We start from the raw sequence: 22358 nt of genomic DNA, 5'->3' as shown, positions 1-22358 counted from the left end.
CCTGGTTCTACTTCTCCCCCTTTTCTCTCTTCATTACAATCATAAAAGATATACTTAGCCACTATCCTTCCTTACTTGCTGGTTGGATTAGCATGGCTGGTCAGCTGCCATATTATATAACATATATGAGCAATGTTTATCAGTCTATATTATGCTGGGAGATGCCTTATTTACTATTTCTGGGGTTAGTGGAAAAGAACCAGAGTAGAGAGTAGATAGCCTTTCACAAACAGTTACAAGTTTAATTTGGTATCATTAGCTTATGGAAGCAGTGAGGATACAGAATTGAAGAGGTAGCATGGTGTGGTGAAATATGAGCTGACATTTACATAGTTTTAAGGTTTATGATGCACTATATATTACTTATATTCCAGAAGGCAGGCAATGAAGCACTATCCAATTTTAATGATGCTCAAAGAACCTCAGTAATCAAGAGGGCCAGGAAGCAGCTTGAGACAGTGGAGAACAGTAGATCTGGAAGAAGACAGCAGCTCCAGTCCTAGCTGCTTCTTTCTGGCTCTCTGATCCAGGGCAAGTCAGCCTTGAACCCAGGGTTCTGGGTCCAATTAGCTCACCTATGACATGAAAGGCTAGACTTGATAGCCTCTGAGATCACCAGTCAATTCTACATCCAGGATCCTAGACTTCCGATAATCACACAACTAAGAAACATCAAAGATTTAAACAAATCTCTCCTAAATTTCAAGGCCAGCCCTTTTTTCACTATAACATACCAGCTCTCTTTGCACTGGGCATAGAGAATGTCTGAGTTAATGACTCAATTTCACTAGAAATTAGCTGTGACTTTGAATGAGTTATTTAACGTCTATAAGCTTCAGTTTTCTCATCAGTAAAATGGAGATAATATTTGCACTACTTCCTTAAAGCTGTTGTGAGGATCAAATGAAAATGTGGAGGTAAAGTACTTTTTTTTGTAGTCATAAACCACTAAGAAATTACAAGTTAAATATGTAAATACTTGAAGGATATGATTTGATTTTGTAGGGGCAGGTATTCCTTCCACAGATCATAAGCATTCTATAGCCAACTTGGTGTTGAGGGTTCTAAATGTAGCTGAAGTGGTCCCTGGACAAATTTGTTCCTATTACTATGATAAGACCTGAGAGGGGACCTGTGGTGAAGTTTAAGCTATGCAACAGCGTACAAACTCTAACAATGTTGAATGGAAGCAATTCTATTGTGTTTCTTTGTGCTTTCTTGATACTAGATCAGCCTAAGCAGCATTCCTAAGCACCAGGAAAGAATGTGTTTGTTGCACCAGTAAACAGGAGTGTGTTAACAAATACTACCACATAAGGCTCCTTTGGAATGTATATTTCAGGTTTTTCTGTATATTATTTTTCTTAGTCTCCTTCTATCCCTTGTCCTAGAGTAGAACAACAAACAGTTGTTTGTCCATTCCACAAATGGAATATTTCACATATTCACTAAGTGACAAATCCACTACAAATATTTATAAATGCAAACCGGGGTTTAACAGTTCTTATCAATATGCACTAAAACTATTCATACTAATTTAGAATGACAATATAATTATCTGTAACATGGAAAAAAATCACCTTACATGCTTCATCTACTGTGATTACTGAATCACCAAATCCAATGGCCTTTTCTCAATCCTCACTCTCCTTGACCTCTCGGTGGCCTTTGACACTGCTGACCACCTTCTCATCAACACTCTCTTTCCTCTAGGTTTTCAGGACACCCCTCTCTCCTGGTTCTCCTCCCTCCTATCTTGATTGTTCCTTCTTTGTCTTCTTTGCTGGATCTTCATCCAGATCATGGCCTCTAACAGTCTGTGTCCCATGGGTCCTGAGCCCTCTTCTCTTCTCTCTCTGTACCACTTCACCTAGTGATCTTATCGGCTCCTAAGTTTTTAATTACCATCTCTAGGCTGCTGATTCGTAAACTGACCAATCCTGCCTTAACCTCTCAGCTGACCTCCAGACTTGCATCTCCAATTATTTTTCAGGTATCTCCAACTGGAAGACCATTAGACATCCTGAACTCAACATGTCCAAAACTGAAATCACTATCTTTCCCCCAAATACTGTTCCAGCCAAATTCCTATGACCACAGAGGGCAACATCATCTTCCCAGTCCCTCAGGCTTGCAACCTGGATGTCATCATCAACTCACTCTCTCTCACCCCCCAAATCCAATCTCTTGATTTCACCTTTGCAACATCTCTCAAATACCCCCCCCCCCCTTCTCTCTTGTGATACTGCCACTGCTCTGGTGCACAGACCACTCCTAGGTCTGCCTGCCTCAAGTCTCTCCCCACTCCAATCCATCCTTCAATCAGCCAACAAGGGATTTTCCTAAAGCTAAGGTCTTGACTATTCTACTCTCTCTCTCTCAAATCAGCAAAATCCGGTGGCTCCCTATTGCTGCTAGGATCAAATACTAAATCCTGTGCTTATATGTAAAGCCACTGATAATCCAGACCCCTCCTACCTTTCCAGTCTTTATATTTATTTCCTGCCACCTACTCTTCAATCCAGGGACACTGGCCTCTTTGGTGTTCCATGAACAAGACAGCCCATCTCCAGGCTCTGGGCATCTTCTCTTGGCAATCCCCAATGCTTGGAATGCTCTCCCTACTTAATTCTGCCTATTGTCTACCTTGATTTCCCAAATAAACCCTTATCTTCTACAGGAAACCTTTCTTAACCCTTCTAAATTTCAATGCCCTCCATTTGTTAATTATCTCCTATCTATCCTGTATATAGCTTCTTTGGACATACTTGTGTGGTTGCTTATTGTCTCTCCCATTAGACTGTGAACTCCCTGAGGCCACACACTGTCTTTTGCCTCTTTTTTAAAGTCCTCAGCAAAGGTTCTGGGGGAGAAAGTGAGGCTGGTGACCTTGCACATCCCTCCCTCACTCAAATCAAAGTCAACTGCAAGTCATGTCATCCTCTCCTTGATGTCATGGTCCTCTTCAAGAATGAAGGGCAAATATAACTATAAGTATCCCCAGTGCTTAGTACAGTGACTGATACATAGTAGGAGCCTAAAAAATGCTTACTGACTGACTAAATAAAAGATCATGTTTCCTGTTCATAAGTGAAACCTGAAATATACTATACAGAAGTAAAGATCTTGAAGCACTCTCAAATGACCACCACTATGAACCCAGAAGTGGGTGAAAAGGGCGTCTAACACCAATAAAATAGCTGTCCATGAACTTTGCTTCTATATAAGGCCCTCAGTTAGAGACTTACTTTTATTTAAGACATGATTCTAAATCATTATGTGGTTTATATTAGAAGGGGTAAATTAGTATGGGGGGTAGGAAAGGGAAAGATACGACGAGAGACAAACTAAACAAAGCAGGAAAATGAACTCAAGATGGTTGTCTGTAGCTGTTTGAAAAAGCAGCCAACTCTACCAACATGGAAAGTCCTGAAGTCACCATAGTACAATAATTAAAAGCTTATAACAAAGAGAGCCTGAGACTTCAAGAAAAAGATATCTTATTTCATGAACAATAAAAATATTTTTGAAAAATTTCCATCACAAGTGGTTCATTAATGAGTTTTATTTTTTGTGAGAATTTTAAAATTTAAAAATACAACAAACTTTTGATGCTTAAGGCGGTAAATATTACTTATTGAAGCATAAGAAAAACCAGAACATTACAATATATTTCAAAGTAAACTTCATTTTATTCCAATATATTCAATTGATGTATGTATGTATGTATGTAAGTATCCTATACTTTAAAGGAATCCTTTGGGAAAAGGGGAAAAAAAACAAATGCAACAAAGGTTTAAATGAGTACAGGTCTGCAGCTTTTTTTTCTTTAAATAAAAAAAATAAGATTTCCTTGCAGAAGAAAAAGACACAGCCACTGGCTTGTTTCACAGAGAATTGGAGTAAGGGATGGACAGAGTCTGGAGCTACTGTATCAGCACAGGCAATTCCCACTGTGGAAACTTCCTCCAGGTATGCAGACGAGCATCTATTAATTCATAGTTCCACTACTTGCTCAGGGTCACTAGGCTGGAAAGGATTTAGAGCTGGTCCTCTAATTACTGCAGCACCAAATTTCCTCTCTTCTATGAGACACTGAGATATAATATTTAGAAACTACTTTAAACTCTTCACCCAAAGGCACTAGAATATGTCCTCAGAAATGTTTTGCTTTATAACTAACAATTTTTTTTTTTACCATCCATGAAAATGTAAAACTTAAAGCCAGTATTAGTTATAGTCAAGCATTAATTCAAAACTTTTAAAGCGTATACACATTGTCACAAATCAGCATGTTACAGTGGATAAAGTCCACCTCTGGCATTTAGGGTTAGGGAAAGGGTTAGCTGTTTTTAACCCTAAACAGTGCCCTAGGTAATTCTCAGACTATTTAAGTCAAAGTACACAGTAATCTGCATGGGTAAAAGTTTCTAACTGGTGAAACTGCAGGTCCTGTCCTCAAAAGCATACACATTAAGACAAAAAAAAATTCAACAATATTTCAATTCATCCAGTAGAAAACAGGAAGAGCAACTGGAATGTCAGTGCTTTTGTAAAAGAAAGATCACAGAATCCAATTAAAATCAATATTTGGAACTGTATTTCTATTAATTTGTAGATGAAATTCAAAATAACTCCTTCATAGCCACCTGGCAAGGGCAAATAAAAACCAAGAAGTAGTTTATTAAAGGGTGTTTGAAGTTTTTAGCGGTGTGGTAACAAAAGTACAGCCAGGGCTTAATTCTGTAGGAGATTCCATTTTGCCATCATGTATCACTAATCACCCACAGTGCAGAGCTGGGAAACAGCTACTGCCCAAACCACCACACCCTATTTTACTCCCTGCTGCTAGCAGAATAGTGGTTACAAAGTGAGGAGTATGTAAGAGATGGCCCCTGTAACTTTAAGGGGATCAGGGAAATAGAGAATATCTGGTAGGATAGCTGCTTCTCATACGTTTAAAAAATGGCCTAGATAGAATAAAGAGGGTTGGAAAAATTATGGGCTGGGGAATTCTGAATATTACAATGCTGATTTTAGAATATGTTGCCTAAGTTTCTGAGGATTTCCTGGCCAGTTTTTCAGAAAACTTCAAATGCGATCACCATATTTAAAGTTGGAAGGAACTTAAGTAATCATAGATAATATCTATGAAAGCACATGATATTCTTAGGAGTAAAACTACAAGGTAGAGAGCATACTACAGAAAAAAGAAAAAAGTCTGGGAAAGAAATGAGCAAAATACTTTTCTAAACTGATTCCTTTACAAAAACTAACCAATAAATATTTATTGAACATCTACTCTTTAATGCACTGAATTCAGAGAGGTAGAAGATCTGACCTCTACCTTTAAAGGAGCTAGACTAAGAGATAAAATTAATGAAATAACATGGTAAAAATAAATCTCACAGATACTAAGTGTTAGAAGAAAAGATCATTTGGAGCTGAGGTAGTCATGAAAAGTCTTTGAATAATAGGTGAGGAAGAGCAGAGAAGGCTTCTCAGAGATTATCACATAAGAAACTACAGAGAACAGAGAAAGCACAAGAGATAATGTGATAGTAAGTATACTGTTTTGGCTGTAATAGGAGGTTCATTTAACAGGAGATAAAGTTAGAAAATTAGTATGAAGACATTATAGAAAGCCACCAGTACCAGACTCCTTACTCCCCCACTCCTCGATGTGATGGGGAGGTCAATATACCTTGTACACTGGCACTACAACCAGATTAATGACCATATTTCCTTTTCATCTGAGTAGTAAGCTGACAATTATGCTATATAAACAAAGTGTAAGAGCTGAGAATAGTTTAATGTTGTAATAAAAAAAATCTTACATATGCTAATGTGCATATTTAATATGTATACTGAATTGATTTATATTTATATCTAATATTTAAATTAATGATTTAATTATATATATTTATATTTATTATATGTGTATTTATATGATTTATAAATATTTAATGATATGTAAGTAATTCAGGGTAATCAGGCAAAAGTTAAACTGTCCATGTAATTTACATTATGCAAAGTTCTTTAATTTTTCCTCTTCTCATTTAGTTAGTTCTTCAATATCTACCATCAGAGTCTATGTTAACATTTTCTTTTGACTTCATATAAAAATGTCTTCATTTTTCAGGTACTCACAAAAGTCCTGAATACAACCCTGATAATCAAGATGCTGTTTGCTCCTTTCCCTATGATGTCCTTCCCCTTTTGAGGGGTCCCTTTAGTAGTTAGCAGAATCAGCTGTTCCTTTGTAGAGTGTCCCTGGGTGCAACTGAAACTTTAAGCCAGGAGTCTATGGATGGCCTGGCTGAAAGCAACTACACAATCATTACAGTGTGACAGGAGGCAAAGGAAACCTAATCATGGGGTGGGATCACCAGGGAGAAGAAATAACTAAAAATAGGCCTTGGATTCCTAGCAACTGAAGTCTTAGATCAGAGAAAAGAGCAGGAGATAGGACTGGAATCTCTCCTAGACAGATCTGTGGTCAAGCCAGGTGAGCTTCTTCCCCCACTCCCCAAATCCAAGGAGATTAAGAAAAGTGTGTTCCTACTCCTATAAACTGTGATAGTAGTAGAAACAAGAAAGCAGAAATGATTTCATTAATAGTGATGAATCAGAGTACCTCAATGTGAAGTTCTAGAACACAACCAAATGATGTATGAATAGGTTTTCGGGGAACAAGAGTCTACACTATTATAACCTGATGACTGTGTGCTTAAGACACTAACATTAATCTTCTTTGTTAGCTGCAACTAGTAAATGTCTACCAGACTCAACAATGAATAAAGTCTTATTATTTAGACAAAAAGGAAGAGTTTAAGCTTATCATTTAGAAACCAAAGGTCAAGATTCTTGGAAGCTAACACAGAACCTAAGGACTCTTTAAAGGGCTGTATCTTTTATCTCTAAGCGAATACAAGGTCACACTTGTGCGTGATAGTGCTCCAACTCTGAATCTTAAAAGCAGCTTAGATACATGTATAAATAACTGTAGCACGTTCCAAATACTGTATCACGCACAGAACCAGTATCGAATAAAGGTCTGCTACTTTGTCCCAGAGGAAGGGTTTAAGTTTGCAGCTTTTGCTGCTCGCAGGACCCACAGAAGCATGCTCTGAATCCTGCAGCTGACACAGCAGAAGGGATGCTGCGAAGCTGTTGGGCTTCGGGCCAGCAGTCCTAAAGGCCTGACAAAATAACTAGAAGCTCCTTCTATCCAACGACTCCGTGATCCTCTTGGGAAGGGGATTTGGAGACGGTCCAGACTGGCACATCCTGCAGCTCGCCACCCACTTGGAGGAATCTCTGGGCCAGCCCACCTCAACTCAAACTTTACTGGTCGAACTGACCCTCACAGGCCCTGAGCAAGCAGGGGAAGTTGGGTCTGGGGTAGGATAATCTGACCTCAGAAACCAAAACAGAAGCGTGTAATGTCAGAGGAACCTTAGAGGTCACCTGGTTCAGCCCTCTCATTTTACAGAGGAGGAAACTGAGACCCACAGAGGCGAAATGACTTGCTCAAGGTCACACAGGAGCAAATCCAAGATTTGAACCCAGGTCCTCTGCTGCCATGTTCGTGACCCTATTCCACATTACAGGGTGCCTCTTAACAGGGAGCCCGGGGGCGGCGGAGAGCGGCCTCCCTCCCCCATCCCTTGGCAGTACTGGGCCAGGCCGGGGGGAGCCCTGTCCCAGCCTCGGGGGGCTCCAGGCTGCCTCTCACCCTCAGGGGGCCAGGCCGAAGATCGGCCCGGCCCCAGGTGACCCAAGGGGAGGGGAGAGAGCGGGGAGAAGACAGGCGGCACGGCTGGAGCAGACGAGGGGCGGGAAGAAGGGGAAGGCGGGCCCCGGGATGTGGGACCCGGCCGGCCTCACCTGCCGCTTGTTCATCCGCCGCACATCGTCCAAGAAGTCCAGGGACAGCATGGCGCGGGCGGGACGGAAAAGAGGGCAGCGGCCGGACCGGCGTGTAGGCGGTACACACTCTGGACCGCCCCCTCCCCCCGGTACCTCACACTTCCGCTTCCGGGCTGCCGGGGCCCACCCCGCCCTGCAGGACGAGGGAGGAAGACAAAGGGAAACGGAGAGAACGTGCGACCTAGCCCTATGCAGGCCACGCCCACCCTGGCCCCGAACCCACAGCCCCACCTTCCATTGCGATACAGCCGACTGGGAAAAGGAGGGTGCGGGAAGTCTGCCCACCTTCTATGGCTCCGCCAATTAGGAGGACGCATTCTTGCCTCGGCTCTCCTCGGATTGGCTGAGGGCTGGGACGTTCCCCGCCCAGCCTGGGGCCACACATTCTTCGTCCCTTACCTCCGGCTTTGGGTCTAGATAGCCCTGGCCGGGTCTGATTGAAGTTGGCACGCACGGTCTTTGGGGTGGCGGGGTGGGGGTGGAGGAGGGATCCAAAGGGTGGTTCTCTGCGCTCGTGAGACTAAAGTCTAACTGGGAAGAGGGAATATAGGCAGACAAGAACTCCGATGCAGTACTGAGGCTTGCTGAACTGGGTCTGCAGGGCGCTTTACCAAGCGGACTTGGGCTCAGCTTCCTTCCCCGCGCGAGTGGGCGGTGCAAACCCCCTCCCGCAGATGTCAATCATCTTCATGGAGTGGAAGTTGTCCTCGGCCCCAGTGCAGACGAAGATCATTTATGGTCTCCTAGGAGTAACTGTAGCCAAAAAGTTCATCCCCTGCGGCCAAGCTGGTGACGAGCCACTCCCTAAACTCTGCATGGACGTTGCGTCCATCGCCAGTCAGTGGCCGCAGCCTCTCCAGCCTTATGGACGGACCTACCGGAGCAAGCTCTGTGGGGACAGTGGTGCGCCGTGGCCAAGAGGGCGGGACTCGGAGTCAGCAAGATCTGGGAAGCAGGGAGACCTGTTTCTCAATCTTGCTTCTCAGAGATATACTAGATGTGAGACTCTGCTCAAGTCACGTAACATTTCTCAATGTTTCCTCATCTGTGAAACAGGGATCATTATTATGATAATATAATTACATTATATAATTAGATAATATTTACATAGAATCGAATTTAGAATGATTATATAATTATGGTAATATGGGCATCTACCTCAGGCCTGTGGTAAGGCTTCAGTGAGATATATATTTCATGCATATTTGTACTATGTGTAAATAATAAATGAATAATAATTATGAATAATGAATATGTATGTATAATTTATACTTATGTATCTATAATACAACACTTTGCAAGCATTCAAGCCCCGTAAAAATATGAAATGTTTTAACCTTCCTCTGGATCTATTTCTTCCGTAGGGTCCCGGCCTTTCCCCAGTAAATTGGGACTAAAGTTATGCCCTTCTAACTTTTTAAATTGACCTTGCTATTGGTAAAAATAAAATAAAATTGAACACCCCTCCCAACATGTGTTTATTTATCACTTGCAAATCACATGCATGAATTGGTAAATATGTACATTACAAAACACAAAAATGGATATTATAAAAGGATAAGATAAAGATGAAATAACATTTGATTGTAGAGCCACTAGAGTTTACTAGGTAGGGGAGTGATGTGATTAGATCTGCCCCTTAGGAAAATTGCTTTGATATCTGTGGGTGGGTTGGAGAGGTGAGTCTGACATAAGGAAATCAATTGAGAGTCTATTGCAGTGGTCCATGGGAGAGGTAATGAAGGACTAAACTGAGATATTGAAGAGATACAAGGGACATTTTGGCCATTGATTGGATACGTGGGATGAGGGAAAAGGAAGAGTCCAGTATAATTGCAAGGCTGTGTGATTGTAAGGGTGATAGTACCCTCAAAAGACATAGGGAGTTCGGAAGAGGAGTGTATTTGGAGGAAAGATAATGAAATGGGAAATATAATTTATGGCTCATCCCGGCCATAAAGAGTGAAATAGAGGGCTCACTCACTGGTAACACTCTCAGAAGCAAAGAATCCTTCATTGAGGGGTACCAGCTGTAGCTACAAGGTGCCAGCTTGAGTAGCAAAGTGTGGGAACCGTGAGAAGATGAAGGGACCAGAGGAATTTTGCCTGCCGTCGTAGGTATTTAGATTTCCAGTGAGTCAACTAATATTTATTAGATTAGGGTTTAGCGTGTGTTTAATGATAAGGATACCAAAAAAAGAAAAAAAAAATGACGGTCTCAGCTCTCAAGTTCACAGTCAAATGGGAAAAACAACATGAAAACCTCTATGCACAAACAAGACACAGAATAAATTAGAGATGACCTACAGAGGAACGACCCTGGCGGTAAGGTGCATATTGAAAGGAGATTTGCAGGAGGTAGGACTTGGAATCGAAATTTGAAGGGTTCTTATCCTGCTTAGAAAAATTGGTTTTCTGAATTTAAAAACTTTGTTCTGAGAAAGGGCTCATAGGCTTCACCATACAGCCAAAAGGGTCCTTGACACAGCCTCTACGGTAGATTACAACTGCCCTGAGGAGCCCACGCCCCAAGAAGCCAGGAATGTCTGTGGTTGGAGGGGGGGTGGGGTGGAGTGGGGAATTATTTAAGAGGATGGCGTGGTCATGTGTGCCTAGCTCAATATCTTCTAAGAGGTGTAGGGAGGCTGGGATTTGAATCATCTTCCTACCCTCTCATTGGTTGATTACAGACCCCTGGGGGCGGTGTCAATCCAGGCACTTCTGAATTTAATCCACCACCTCCCACATTGGAAACCACTGGACCATAAGACTCCAAGGTTCCTTCCATATTCATATCTCTGAGACTTGGATGCCAGGTATGTGATTACTTACTGGCCTCACTGTAATGAAATGCCAAACTTTACGGTATAACACTTATTTGACTTATTTTGACTTAAATTATGTCAAAAGAAGCCAATATCGGATAGTAGTAAAAGAAATAATAAATCCAAGGGACAACGTTGGTACTACTTTTACAAAAGTTAATGTGTACGATATCCGTGACTTTTATTCAATAATAAATAGCAGAAAGATACGGTTGCAGTCTTTTTTTAAGGTTGTGCTTATTTGTTTTGGGGCTTTGGAATGTTTGTTTTACATTGTTTGTAATTAGTTTTGTTGGAGGAAAAGGTAGTAAAATTTTAAAAAAATGTATGGCATGTATGGTATAATGGAAACTACCCTGGCTCTGGGCTCTTAGGTCAGCTGTTCAATTAAACATTTACCAGCAAACCCTTCCTCCCATTCCTGAATTCCTCATTCCCCTTTTATTTGCATTCTGCTTCACAGGTAGTAGATGCTGAATAAATAGTTGTTGAATCATTAGTACTGGCTGGGGAATATTAGGAAAGATTATATTGAGGCAGAGGTGGGGTTTCCTTATAGATTGGAAGACAGGTAAGGTTTGGATAGCCACAAAGGAGGAAGGTCACAGAAGAAGCAAAAATGAGCACTCCATATAGAGGAGTCAAGAGAAAAAAATATTGGGGAGTAGAAGAAAATAAGTTTAGATAGGTAAGATTCAGGTTGCAGAGAGCCTTGAATGTCAGTCCATGGGGTGTCATTTTGGATTCTTGAGAGGGTTGGGGTAATATGCTTTCAATTTAGTATAGGCTATTTTGAATTTGACCATTATAAAATAATGAATATACATGGATAAGAAAAGTTTTCAGCAGCTAGGTGAAGAAGTGGATAGAGCACCTGTCCTGGAATCAGAAAAACCTGTGTTCAAATCCAGTCTCAGACACATCAGACCCTGGGTAAGCCACTTAACCACTGTTTGCCTCAGTTTCCTTATGTGTAAAATGGGGGTAATAATAGCACCTATCTCCCACAGTTGTTGTGAGGACCAACTTAGCACAGGACCAACTTAGCACAGTGCCTAGCACATAGTAAGTGCTATGCAAATATTAACTATTATCATTATAAGTGAGGTTGACAGGTAAATTATGAGAAAAAATGTCCCCTTCATTAGTATTAGTTATCAAAGTGTTGACTGTATTAAGCAACCATAGAGCAAGCACAGAGCTTTGAAAATCAATTAAATGGGCATTCTGACCCATAACTGATAGGCTAGATGCTCTTGAGAAAGTCACCTACTTCTCTGGGCCTCAGTTTCCTCACCTATAAAATAAAAAGACTGAAGTAGATGATCTCTCTTAGCTCTAGTGTTCTATGTAAATGGAAAGAAAAAAGCAGAAAATCATATAAAATCTAGAATTCGAGGCAGTTATATGACATGCTTTAATATATCATTACAACATATAATATGTATTATAATAAAATGTTATATGTTATTATTCTCACAATATGGTATTCAGCAGTATGGTAGAAAGAACACTGTCTTCTTTATTATATTATTATATTATCCCTTGAATCATAAATATTATCATCAAAGTGAAAAAATTTCTTCATTAAATGCTGGAGTGGGGGGACACTCGTAGTTTCAGTCAGTTAAGTTTAGAAAAATAAAAGGAAGTAAAATTATATTATTTGATGTTAGTCAAAATTTATACAACCAGGGCAAAAGGCTATGGAATATTTGTATTTCTAACTGGGCTAGAGCAGGCTCTTGGTCTTTTTCAGTACCAAGCAAACCAATAAATTAGCCTCTGATTCTGAATCTGATGGAATTTAGAATCCTTTCCTTTTTTATTTCTCTCAAAATTTAAATTCTTCTGTTTGGGCATTCAAAGCCCTTTATAACCTGCCCTCCCTCTTTCCAGTCTCCTTATATCTAACACCCTACTACATACTCTTTGATTCAGTGATACTGGCCGCTTTGCTGTTCCTTAAACAAGACACTGGTTTGCTCAATTCTTTGCATTTTTACTGGCTGGCTATTTCCCATGCTTAGAACTTTCTTCCTCCTCATCTCCATCTCTTGGCTTTCCTGACTTCCTTCGAGTTCTGGCTAAAATCTCCTTTTCTATGGGAAGTCTTTCTTGATCCTCACTAATGCTAGAGACTTCCTTGTGTTGATCATCTCCAGTTTATTTTGTGTCATTTTGTTTGTACATCATTGCCTGCTTGGGTTTCCTTAGACTGTGAGCCCCTTGTGAGCAGGTACTGTCTTTTGCCTTGTATCTCTCAGTGCTGTGGTTCAATTGTGTCCAACTCTTCCTGTTGGTGTCTTCTTGGTGAAGATAATGGAGTGATTTTCCATTTCCTTCTCCAGCTCATTCTTACAGATAAGGAAACTGAGGCAAACAGGGTTAAGTGACTTGCTCAGGATCACAGAACTATCAAATGTCTGAGGCCAGATTTGAACTCAGGAAGATGAGTCTTCCTTACTCCAGGCTCTGCACTCTGTCTACTTTGCTACCTAGCTGTTCATACCTAGCACATAGTAGGCTCTTAATAAATGCTTATTGACTGACCAACAAAGCACATTTTTGCCATACCATGGGAATCCTTCAGGATAAATTTATTGATCTGAGCTTCAGCCACTTGGGAATGCATTTGTGGCAGTGAAACAGGGACTGGACACGCCCTTGCCCTACCATGCAGGCAACTAATGATGTTGGTCATACCGTGAAAGAGGCCTTAAAACAGGGGCTCTTGACATTGCTTGTATCTTTGAAATTTGACTTTTGGCAGCAAAACAAAACTTTAGGTAAAAACCATGGATCCTCTTCTCAGGCAGGCAATAAGTATTTCTTAAGTGCTTACTAAATGTTATGCACATATTAGAGGCAATTAGGTAGTCCAGTGGATTGAGCACTGGGCCAGGAGTCAGGAGGGCCTGAGTTCAAATCCACTCTCAGACTCAGTCTAGGTATGTGACTCTGGCCAAGTCTCTTAATCTCTGTCTGCTTCAGTTTCCCCAACTGTAAAATGGGGATTATAACAATAAAGTGTTTTGCATAGCCTGGTACACTGTAGGCACTATAAAATGCTTATCCCTTTTCTGACCATCTCTCTTTCCCCCTCTGGCCCCCCAAGTGTTGGGGACACAAAGAAAGGCAAAAACATGATCCCTGCCCTCAAGGAACTCACATTCTAATTCTCAGAATAGTGTTTGTTGCCTACTTTCATAATGAAAGGAAATGCATATTTCAGCTGGAGGTTAGTAAAAAATGAAGATGTGGTTTTTTTTCCCATCCAAGTGCATTGACTTCAGGTTAAATAACTCTGCCTCATTGTTACAGTCAAGAAAATTTTCTTGATGCCATTACTGTATTAGCTATTGAATTTTTTTTTTGTCTTCCTTGATTCATTATCTTTTTTTGTTCATTCCTATAAAAAGACTTTTAATCTGCAGCCAGAGGTCACTTACATTCCCTTTCAAGGCTAGTCACACATTTGATCTCAGGTAAATTATCAGACCTCTGTGTCTTATCTTCACTTGAAAGTCCCACAATCACCTCAAGCTACATGTATAGACTCTTCTGCTAGCTAACTTTAGATTCCAAAATGTCCCTGAAATCAGGGCTTTGTTTTTGATGGAAGCTTGTCCATGGTTCCTAGTGCTATTGATAGGGGTGGGAAGGTCTGCTAATGTAAATTATCTCAGTAGTGTGGATGGCTGGGGTTGAGGAAAGGGAACCAAGTACAGCCTTGTACTGGGATCAAGAATAATAGCTAATAATCTGTCACTCAACTAGAATTTATTAAACAATTACTGTGTTAACTGGCACCATGGTAAACCCTGGGGATACAAAGCAAAGCAAACCAAAGAAAAATACCTGAACCAAAACAACACAATAACCCCGACCAGACCACTCAGTCCTTCCTACCCATACATATAGCCTTTAAGCTTTGCAAATTGCTTTATATATCCTATCCCATTCCATCATTACTACAACCCAGTGAGGTGCTATTATTATCATTATGGTTTTACCATGGAGGTACCTGAGGCTGAAAGCTATTAAGTGACTTGCTCTGGGTCACAGAGTTAGTAAAATCAAGGTCTTCCTAACTCCAAATTCTGAGCTGTAGTCACTATTCTATCTACTGATCTAAGTACTAACTTGGTTTTAAAGCACTCCTTTTATTTATTTATTCTTGGACTTCGTGGGGGGAAGGGAAGAGGGGGAATGATTTCAAACCCAGGTAAGAACATTTTTACTCTTTTTATTAGTAATTTAAACTGACTTCTCCATGCTGCAGGGCAGTTCCTAGGTTTATCTTTATGGTCCTCTTTGCATTCCTCAAAAGCTTCTTTCAATTTTTTCCCCCCTAAACTTCCAATCTAATCTCTAGGCTTCTACTAGGAGACTTGCACACAGTAGATAGTTAAAAATGTTTGACTCATATTTTGATTAGTCGGACGTCTAGCACATTCTCACTTCCATTATCTTTCTTTACCTTTGTGATTGTCCTACTTGGAATGTCCTTTCCCGCTGCACTCTCATAAATCCCATTTTCCTAGGCCCATTTCAGGGCTTATCTCCTTCATAAAGCCTCATTTAATTACTCAGCGATGCGGTGGTCTGTCCTTCCCCTAAATTCCAAGGAAACTTATTGTATGCTCACGTGGTATGTGTTGCATGCTACCTGATTTTCCAATATATTGTTTTACCTACATCCTGGTTTGCCAAATGTATTGTAATCTCCTTGAGGGCAGGTACAATAAATAAGTTAATTCTTTCGGGTTCCACAGTCCCCAGAAAATCGTCCCTGTCCAATAAACATTTGTTTTTAGGGTCATCGGCTGAACACGTTCTTAAAGATCCATTAAACAGAGTAAACAGGAGGTGAAGGAGAGGGGCCCCTTACCACGGTAAAGTACTACAGATAGGTAGGATTCCAAGGATGGAGGCCCTTTAGTCCTAATAGTTAAACTCCGTAACTAAACTGAATAGCTTTTGCTTTTCAGAGCCACACCCAGACTGCGACCCCCTTCCGAAAGGGGGAGGCGTGTGTCACCAGAGACCGGTAGAAGAGCTCTAACTACCGTCTGCCCCCAAGAAATAAGAAGGCCCTGTGGGCGCTAGGACCTAGCGGGCTGGCCTGCTTTTGGAGAATGGCAGCATACTCCTTAGGCACTTTTATGCATGCTTGTTTTAATGTGCTCATCGGCCCTCTTAGGTAAGCTTATTCTAAAGTACATTCAATTTACAAGTGTCTAGTTTATTCGCTCCCACCTCCCACTCTCAGTTGCAGGCCTCTAGAAGATAGGAACCTATCCTAATTTAGTTTTGTATCTTCCCAGGGTCCATCCCTTCGAGATGCTTTATATCCGTTTGGTACTAGAACGAAAAGTTTTCTCCTTGAAGCGTCGCTGTCTAGAGGCTGAAACGCACAGGTTCTGGTCCTGAAGTCTGTCACTAACGTTGGTCTCACTTTCCCCAGCTGTCAAGTGAGGGCTTGGATTCTGACCTCCACTGAGCAGTTTGCTAGGCTTAGCTCATTAGGGCCCCTTCCAGGCTCTCCTCCAAAAGTGACCCCGGGACCCAGAAGGGAGGAATCAGGGAAGACGGGAGACGGGGTGTCGGGCTCCTCCGGGAAAACGCGTCCCGTCCCGAGGAGCTGCAGGTTGGTGCCTCGGCAGGGTCCCGGGGGGCGCGCGTGTGCGCGTGTGCACGAGTGCCTGGGTCCGTGTCCGGAGGGGCGGGGGGCTGGCTCGCGGCCCGGGAGTGAGTGCGCGCGGCCGTCGGAGTGTGCGCAGCCGGGCCTGGCTCCCCAGCGTCCCCGGCGGCGGCGGCGGCTGCGGGCCGGGGCCGGGGCCGGGCGGAGCAGGGCGCGGCGCGGTGCAGCGCGGCGGGGCCGGGCCCCAGCGGGCAGGGCAGGGCCGGGCCGGGCCGCGGCATGGGGAGGCCGGGGCCCAGATCGGGGGCTGCCCCTGCGCGGCCGAGCAGACGCGGGGTGGCCGGGAGCCCCGGTCGGGAGTGGGCGGCCCACCCGCCCGCCGGCCTGCCTCCCTGCTGCCCTTCCTCTCCCCTCCTCCCGCTCGACGTCCCTCCCCGCCGGGCCGCCCCAGCCAGGGCCCGCCGCCCGTCCGGCTCCCGCCCCCGCTCCGCCCCCGGAGCCGCAGCCCCGCCCGCCACCGCCGTCGCCATGTTGTGGCTCCCGCTGCCGGCGCTGGGGACTTAGTGAGCGGCCGAGCCTGGGCCTGACGCCGCCGCCACCGCCGCCGCCAGGGTAAGTGACCCGGGCCGGGGGGCTGGGCGCGGGGAGGGAGAGAGGAGCATGCCGCCACCGTCACCGCCGCCCCGGCTCCGGCCCCGCGGGGGAGCCCGCCGAGGCGCGGCGCTGCGCCGCGGCCCGCCCGCCAGCAGGACCGATCCCGCCCGGTCGTCTTCCCTGCCGGCGGGCCTGACTGCCCGACCGAGCCGCCCCGAGTCCGGCGGCGGCCCCGGGCTGCCCCAGAGCTGGCGCGCCGCAGCTGCGGGCATGCCCGCCGACCCACTCATCCCCTAGCCCCCACTGCACCTCTGTGGGCGCCCCGAGGGCGGCGCGGAGCGATCGCCGACAGACCCTGCCCACATGGACCCCAGGGGCCCCCAGCCGGGCAGCATGCGTCCGGGGCCCGCGGGCATCGGAGGGGCCCCGAGGGGTGCGCAGGCCTGCTGAGCTGGGAGGAAGTCACCTCCTCCGGGGGCTCTTCTGCTAGACGCGGGATAGACCGACAGATAGACTGCTCTTAAGGTGACTTCGGGAAAGGCAGAGCTATGTCAGGTAAATCACATCCTGGTTCCAGATGCCAGTGCTGCCCAGATCCGGGTGGGCCCAGGAGTGGGGAAGTGAGTGGTGGTGGGGAGCCAGGAAGGGGGCGGTGCACGTCTGTCAGCCTGTCTGTCCGACCATCTGTCGAGGGGGAACTCTTTCAGTTTGGAGTATTGGCTGCAGACCCAACCTGACCTGACGGAGGTCATCGCTGCTCAGGAAGGCTCCTCTTCACACACAGATTTGGCCGTTTCTGGGACCGCTTCTGGGGTTTGGAACAATTCTTGGGTAGGCCAGAGGGGGCACCAGAATTCTGGACAAAAAACCGAAACCTCCAACTACCTAAGCAAGGGAACCAGACCAGCCTTAGGGCCAGGCCCGAAGGTCATGGTCTTTGGGCATTGGGGCTTTTGATTTTTGTCCCAATTTGCACTCACTTCTGTCTGGGGCTTTTGTGGGCTAGAAATGCTGTTTCCTGTTCCTCATATCAGTCCACTTAAGCACATTCCATATAGTGTGTCAGGGTAGCTGGAGTTTCATCACAATTCTTTACCAACCTTTCACAAGAAAGTAGAGGTTTGAAGTAAAGGTGAAGGGCTTGTTTCGATGTCTAAAATGTGGGCCATATATGGTCATAACTACAAGCTCATGGCAACATCTTGGATTGGAAGAGGTAAGATAAATGACCACCAAATCTACCTTATCTCTTGTGGACTTGTTTCCTCACCCAACTCTTAGGATACAAACCCTCTTGGTAGAGTGTCCATCTTTAGTGGGTTTTTTGACTGATCTGATTATTTAGATTGTCTTGTTGCCCCTCCCTAAGGTGACAATGTGCAGTACATGTATATTTGGGGGGAGTGGACCTTGATCTTATAGCAGGACAGCCAAGGTTTAGGGAATTTTAGGATGAACTCTTTCTAGGAACTAGTGTACATTAAGGCCCATTGACTTTTAGCTGGAATTGGACTGGGCAGGTGCAGGTCAGTGTTGAGAGGAGGTATTTAGAGCTTTGAGAGCTTGGGTCAGTAGCTGAGTGAGTTAGAATTTAAAGGGGCTATCCATTTCTACAGACATAGAAATCGTGGTTTTGTGGAGGTGTTTTTTGTTGGGGAAGGGAGGATTTGGTCTCTTTTTTTGGCTCATGTTGTGAGCCATATCTCCAGAGGATATGAAATGTTTGGAGGGTACATTTGTCAAGGGTTTGATAGTGTAATTAGTAGTAATGTAGAAGGGGATTGTACTTTATTAAAATCAACAAATATTTATTTAGAGGCTTTTCTATGCAAGACTCTATAAGATTGAGTTGATGCAAATATTTGAAAAGTTTGGGTTTTGGAATGTGATTTTAGGTGATTGGCTGATTGTGTGTGTGCTCATCCTTTGTTGCCAAAGAAGACCATGCCATCATAGAAATGATGACATGACTTGCACTTGACTTTTTGTTTTGAGTGAGGGAGGGCTGTGCGGGTCACCAGCCTCACTTCTCCTCCAGAGCCATCTGAATCCAGTGACCAGACATTCATCAGGATGACTGCAGATGACCCAGGATGAGGCAGTTGGGTTCAAGTGAGCTGCCCAAGGTCACACAGCTAGTGAGTGTCAAGTGTCTGAGGTGAGATTTGAACATAGGTCCTCCTGATTCCTGTACTGGTGCTCTATCCACTGCACTACGTAGCTGCCCCTGATTTAGGTGATAGCCATAATTGAAGGACCAGCCTTGCTAAGTCTTCAGAGGCTTATTAGTAGAAAGTTAAGGGGCAACTAGATGGTGCTGTGGATAGAGCACCAGTGCAGTAGTCAGGAGGACCTGAGTTCAAATCTCACCTCAGACACTTGACACTCACTAGCTGTGTGACCTTGGGCAGCTCACTTGACCCCAACTGCCTCATCCTGGGTCATCTGCAGTCATCCTGATGAATGTCTGGTCACTGGATTCAGATGGCTCTGGAGAAGAAGTGAGGCTGGTGACCCGCACAGTCCTCCCTCACTCAAAAACAAAGTCAAGTGCAAGTCATGTCATTATTTCTCTGCTGGCGTGGTCTTCTTCGGCAATGAAGGACAAACACAAAGTAGAAAGTTAACCGCTACATAAGTAATTCATTTTGGCAACAGTGACTTCTTTCTGGGATTCTGTATAGGTTTCTATAATACTACTTTCCTTGTTTTCCTCCTGCCTAAGTGACCCTTCCCAGTTTCCTTTGTGCTAGATCTTTGTCCAGCCTCACAGCAGGTGCCCCCAGGCCTCTGTCCTGGGACCTCTTCTCTTCTCCCTCTATACCATTTCACTTGGTGATCTTCTTAGCTTCAGGGGATTCAATTTTCATCCCCAAGCTGATGATGCTCAAATCTACATATCCATCCCTAATGTCCAGACTCACATCTCAGACTTTCTCTCTATTTATTGGACTTCTGGAACTGGATGTCCTGTAGAGGGGAAGTGCTGGCATCAAATATTGATCTGATTAAAGCACAAGTCTGATCATGTCACCACCTTATTTAATTAACTTCAATAGATCCTTATCACCTACAGCAGCTAATAAAAAATTCTCTTGGTGTTCATATGCCTTCATAACTTGGTTCCCTCTTGCAGTTCTAGTCTTACATCTTAATTCTCTCACATGCCCCATCCCCAGTTATCTTTGATCCAATGATACTGGCTTTGCTGTTCCTCCCATAAGGTATTCCATCTCTTGGCTTCATACATTGCCCCTGTGCCTGGAATTCTCTCCCTCTTCATCTCCATCTCCTGGCTTCCCTTAAATTTTCAGCTAAAACTCCACATTCTACAAGAAGCCTTTTCTGATCCTCTTAATCCTAGTGTCTTCCCTCTGTGATTATTTCCAGTTTTCCTGTATTTATCTTATTTGTGAATAGTTGTTTTCATTTTGTCTTCCCTATCAGACCTTGAGCTGCTTGGGGGCAGGGTTTGTCTTCTGTCTTTCTTGTATCTCCATCGATTGGCAGCGTGCCTACCACATAGTTGGTGTCTAGTAAATGCTTTTTGACTGACTTATCAGAGAATTTTAGGATTGGAAAAGATTTAAAATATTTCAACCTTTTTTGGATCATGGACCCCTTTGACAATCTGGTGAAGTTTGCAGACCCCCTTATTGGAATTATGTTTTTAAATACATAAAAATACAAAGGAAACCAATTATATTGAACTAAAGATAGGCTTTTTTTCCCAGTCTAATTATGTGAACTCCCTGGGATCTGTCCACAGACTTATTAGGGCATTAAGGACCTTATACAAATGAGATCCAGATTTGTCCAAGGTCTTAGAGAGACTTGACCAGGGTCAAAAAGGAGACGAGAGATAGAGACGAAGCCAAAGATCCAGACATGTTGATTCTTAGTCACTACTCTGTTTTCTGTACCAAACTGTAATGATACTGTTTGGGATTGAAATAAGTGAATGATTAAGTGACTGTGAGTACATGTGTTGGGGAAGAGGCTGTTAAAAGATCAATGACTTTGGGAACAACTGGAGAAACTTAGAGATGGACCTTGGGAGAAAAGATTAGTTTGAAGCAGGTATAAATCATTCAGAAGATCTATGATCTACTGATGGCAAAAGTACCACTCTTCCATGCCTTAGTGCATTATAGACTACAACTTAGAAATGAATTGCTTTGGCTGCAAAAATTACCAGACAGGGAAACATCTGGTAATAAGCTATTCTCCTTGGTTGACAGCTCCTCATCAGGCCCATATTGGAAGTCTTTCTAGTTCGGTAACACCTGGAATAGCTTCTTCTCTGCTGGCACAATGTTTGATTCCTCACTGTGGTATGGAGGTGAACCCAGGTTCTTATAGTGAGATAGTAGAAGCATAAATAAGCACAAAATATTTTCCTTCTGGAGAGACTGGAGGAATCTAATCCGTGGCATGAGTGTACATTTTTACTCACTCTTGGCAACTGGTCTCGGCAAGACCTTGATAACTGCATGGAGCTTGAAACCAGGAGGTAAGAATTGGATTGTGTGGGTGACAGTGCCTGGGGAACCTGGTGGAGCTAAGCTGGAGAGAAAAAACTTAGGTTTGAATGGGGCCTGAGAAGCTATAGCATCTGGGTAAGTCCTAGGTAGAGATCTTGTTAATGTTAATCTGTATTCCTTGAAGTGAATTAAACATTGTAACCCTTTAGATGAAGTATTCCAGTTTCATTTTTTCTATATTAACAAGTAATTCATCATGATGTTTTCATATATAGTCATTTTAGAATCATGTAATTTGCCATTATTTGAGGATTTAAAAAAAATCTTTTGCTTTCCTCTTATTGTCCTACATGTTTTCATTATTCTTCTACTCTGTCTCTGTAGTATAGTGGAAAGAGTAGTGGGCCAAGATTCAGAATTCAGGTACTATTCTAAGCTCTATCACAGAATAGCTGTGTAATTCTGAGCAAGTTGGTTTCCTTTTTGATGTCTGTTTCTTCCTGTATAGATGATCTCTCGGGTTCCTTTCCAGATCTTAAGTTCTGAACCTTGCTTAAGAAGAAGGTTTTTGTTTTTTTTTTTTGAATAGAATCCTCTTTTGCATGTAGGCAGGCAGTACGTGGCCTTCTGAAGTGTGTGCTTTCAGAACTTTTGACTGGGCATTATTTGTATTGGAGTTTAATCCTATTCTGCCTTTAGATTCTTTGGATTAGATCTGTTGTGATGTCCTTAATAAAATAGTACCTTTTGTGTTCTAGGCACTGTGTCTCATTTGTCATGTAGGGTTTGGAGTTTGTATCTTTTTATAGCAAAAAGAAAAGTTCAGACCAATTTTTGACAGATACATGAATGTTGATGTTTCCCTTTGTGTGTGAT

General features: G+C 43.4%; 2 protein-coding genes across 7 annotated transcripts in view; one reads left to right on the top strand and one right to left on the bottom strand.

Annotated features, from left to right (window-relative positions):
* SEC11A (SEC11 homolog A, signal peptidase complex subunit) overlaps window positions 1-8102 on the bottom strand; it is a 40936-nt gene extending 32834 nt beyond the window's left edge. The window contains exon 1 of one of the 3 annotated variants that reach the window (XM_072619896.1): window positions 7891-8102. In XM_072619896.1, the coding sequence (XP_072475997.1) occupies window positions 7891-7941 (51 nt within the window). In that variant the 5' untranslated portion in view covers window positions 7942-8102. The remainder of the gene's footprint in view (window positions 1-7890) is intronic. The other 2 variants (XM_072619902.1, XM_072619910.1) reach the window with 2 other exon arrangements.
* Window positions 8103-10649: 2547 nt separating this feature from the next.
* Window positions 10650-22358, top strand: part of ZNF592 (zinc finger protein 592) — a 65350-nt gene continuing 53641 nt past the window's right edge. For 2 of the 4 annotated variants that reach the window (XM_072619876.1, XM_072619850.1), the window contains exon 1: window positions 10650-10748. In XM_072619876.1, coding sequence (XP_072475977.1) covers window positions 10742-10748 — 7 coding nt within the window. In that variant the 5' untranslated portion in view covers window positions 10650-10741. Of the gene's footprint in view, window positions 10749-16878; window positions 17017-17157; window positions 17554-22358 lie in introns of those variants that run through there. The other 2 variants (XM_072619870.1, XM_072619860.1) reach the window with 2 other exon arrangements.

This window comes from Notamacropus eugenii, chromosome 1 (genome assembly GCF_028372415.1).
Source record: "Notamacropus eugenii isolate mMacEug1 chromosome 1, mMacEug1.pri_v2, whole genome shotgun sequence".
NCBI lineage: Eukaryota > Metazoa > Chordata > Mammalia > Diprotodontia > Macropodidae > Notamacropus > Notamacropus eugenii.
This window is presented reverse-complemented; position numbering and strand designations above follow the sequence as displayed.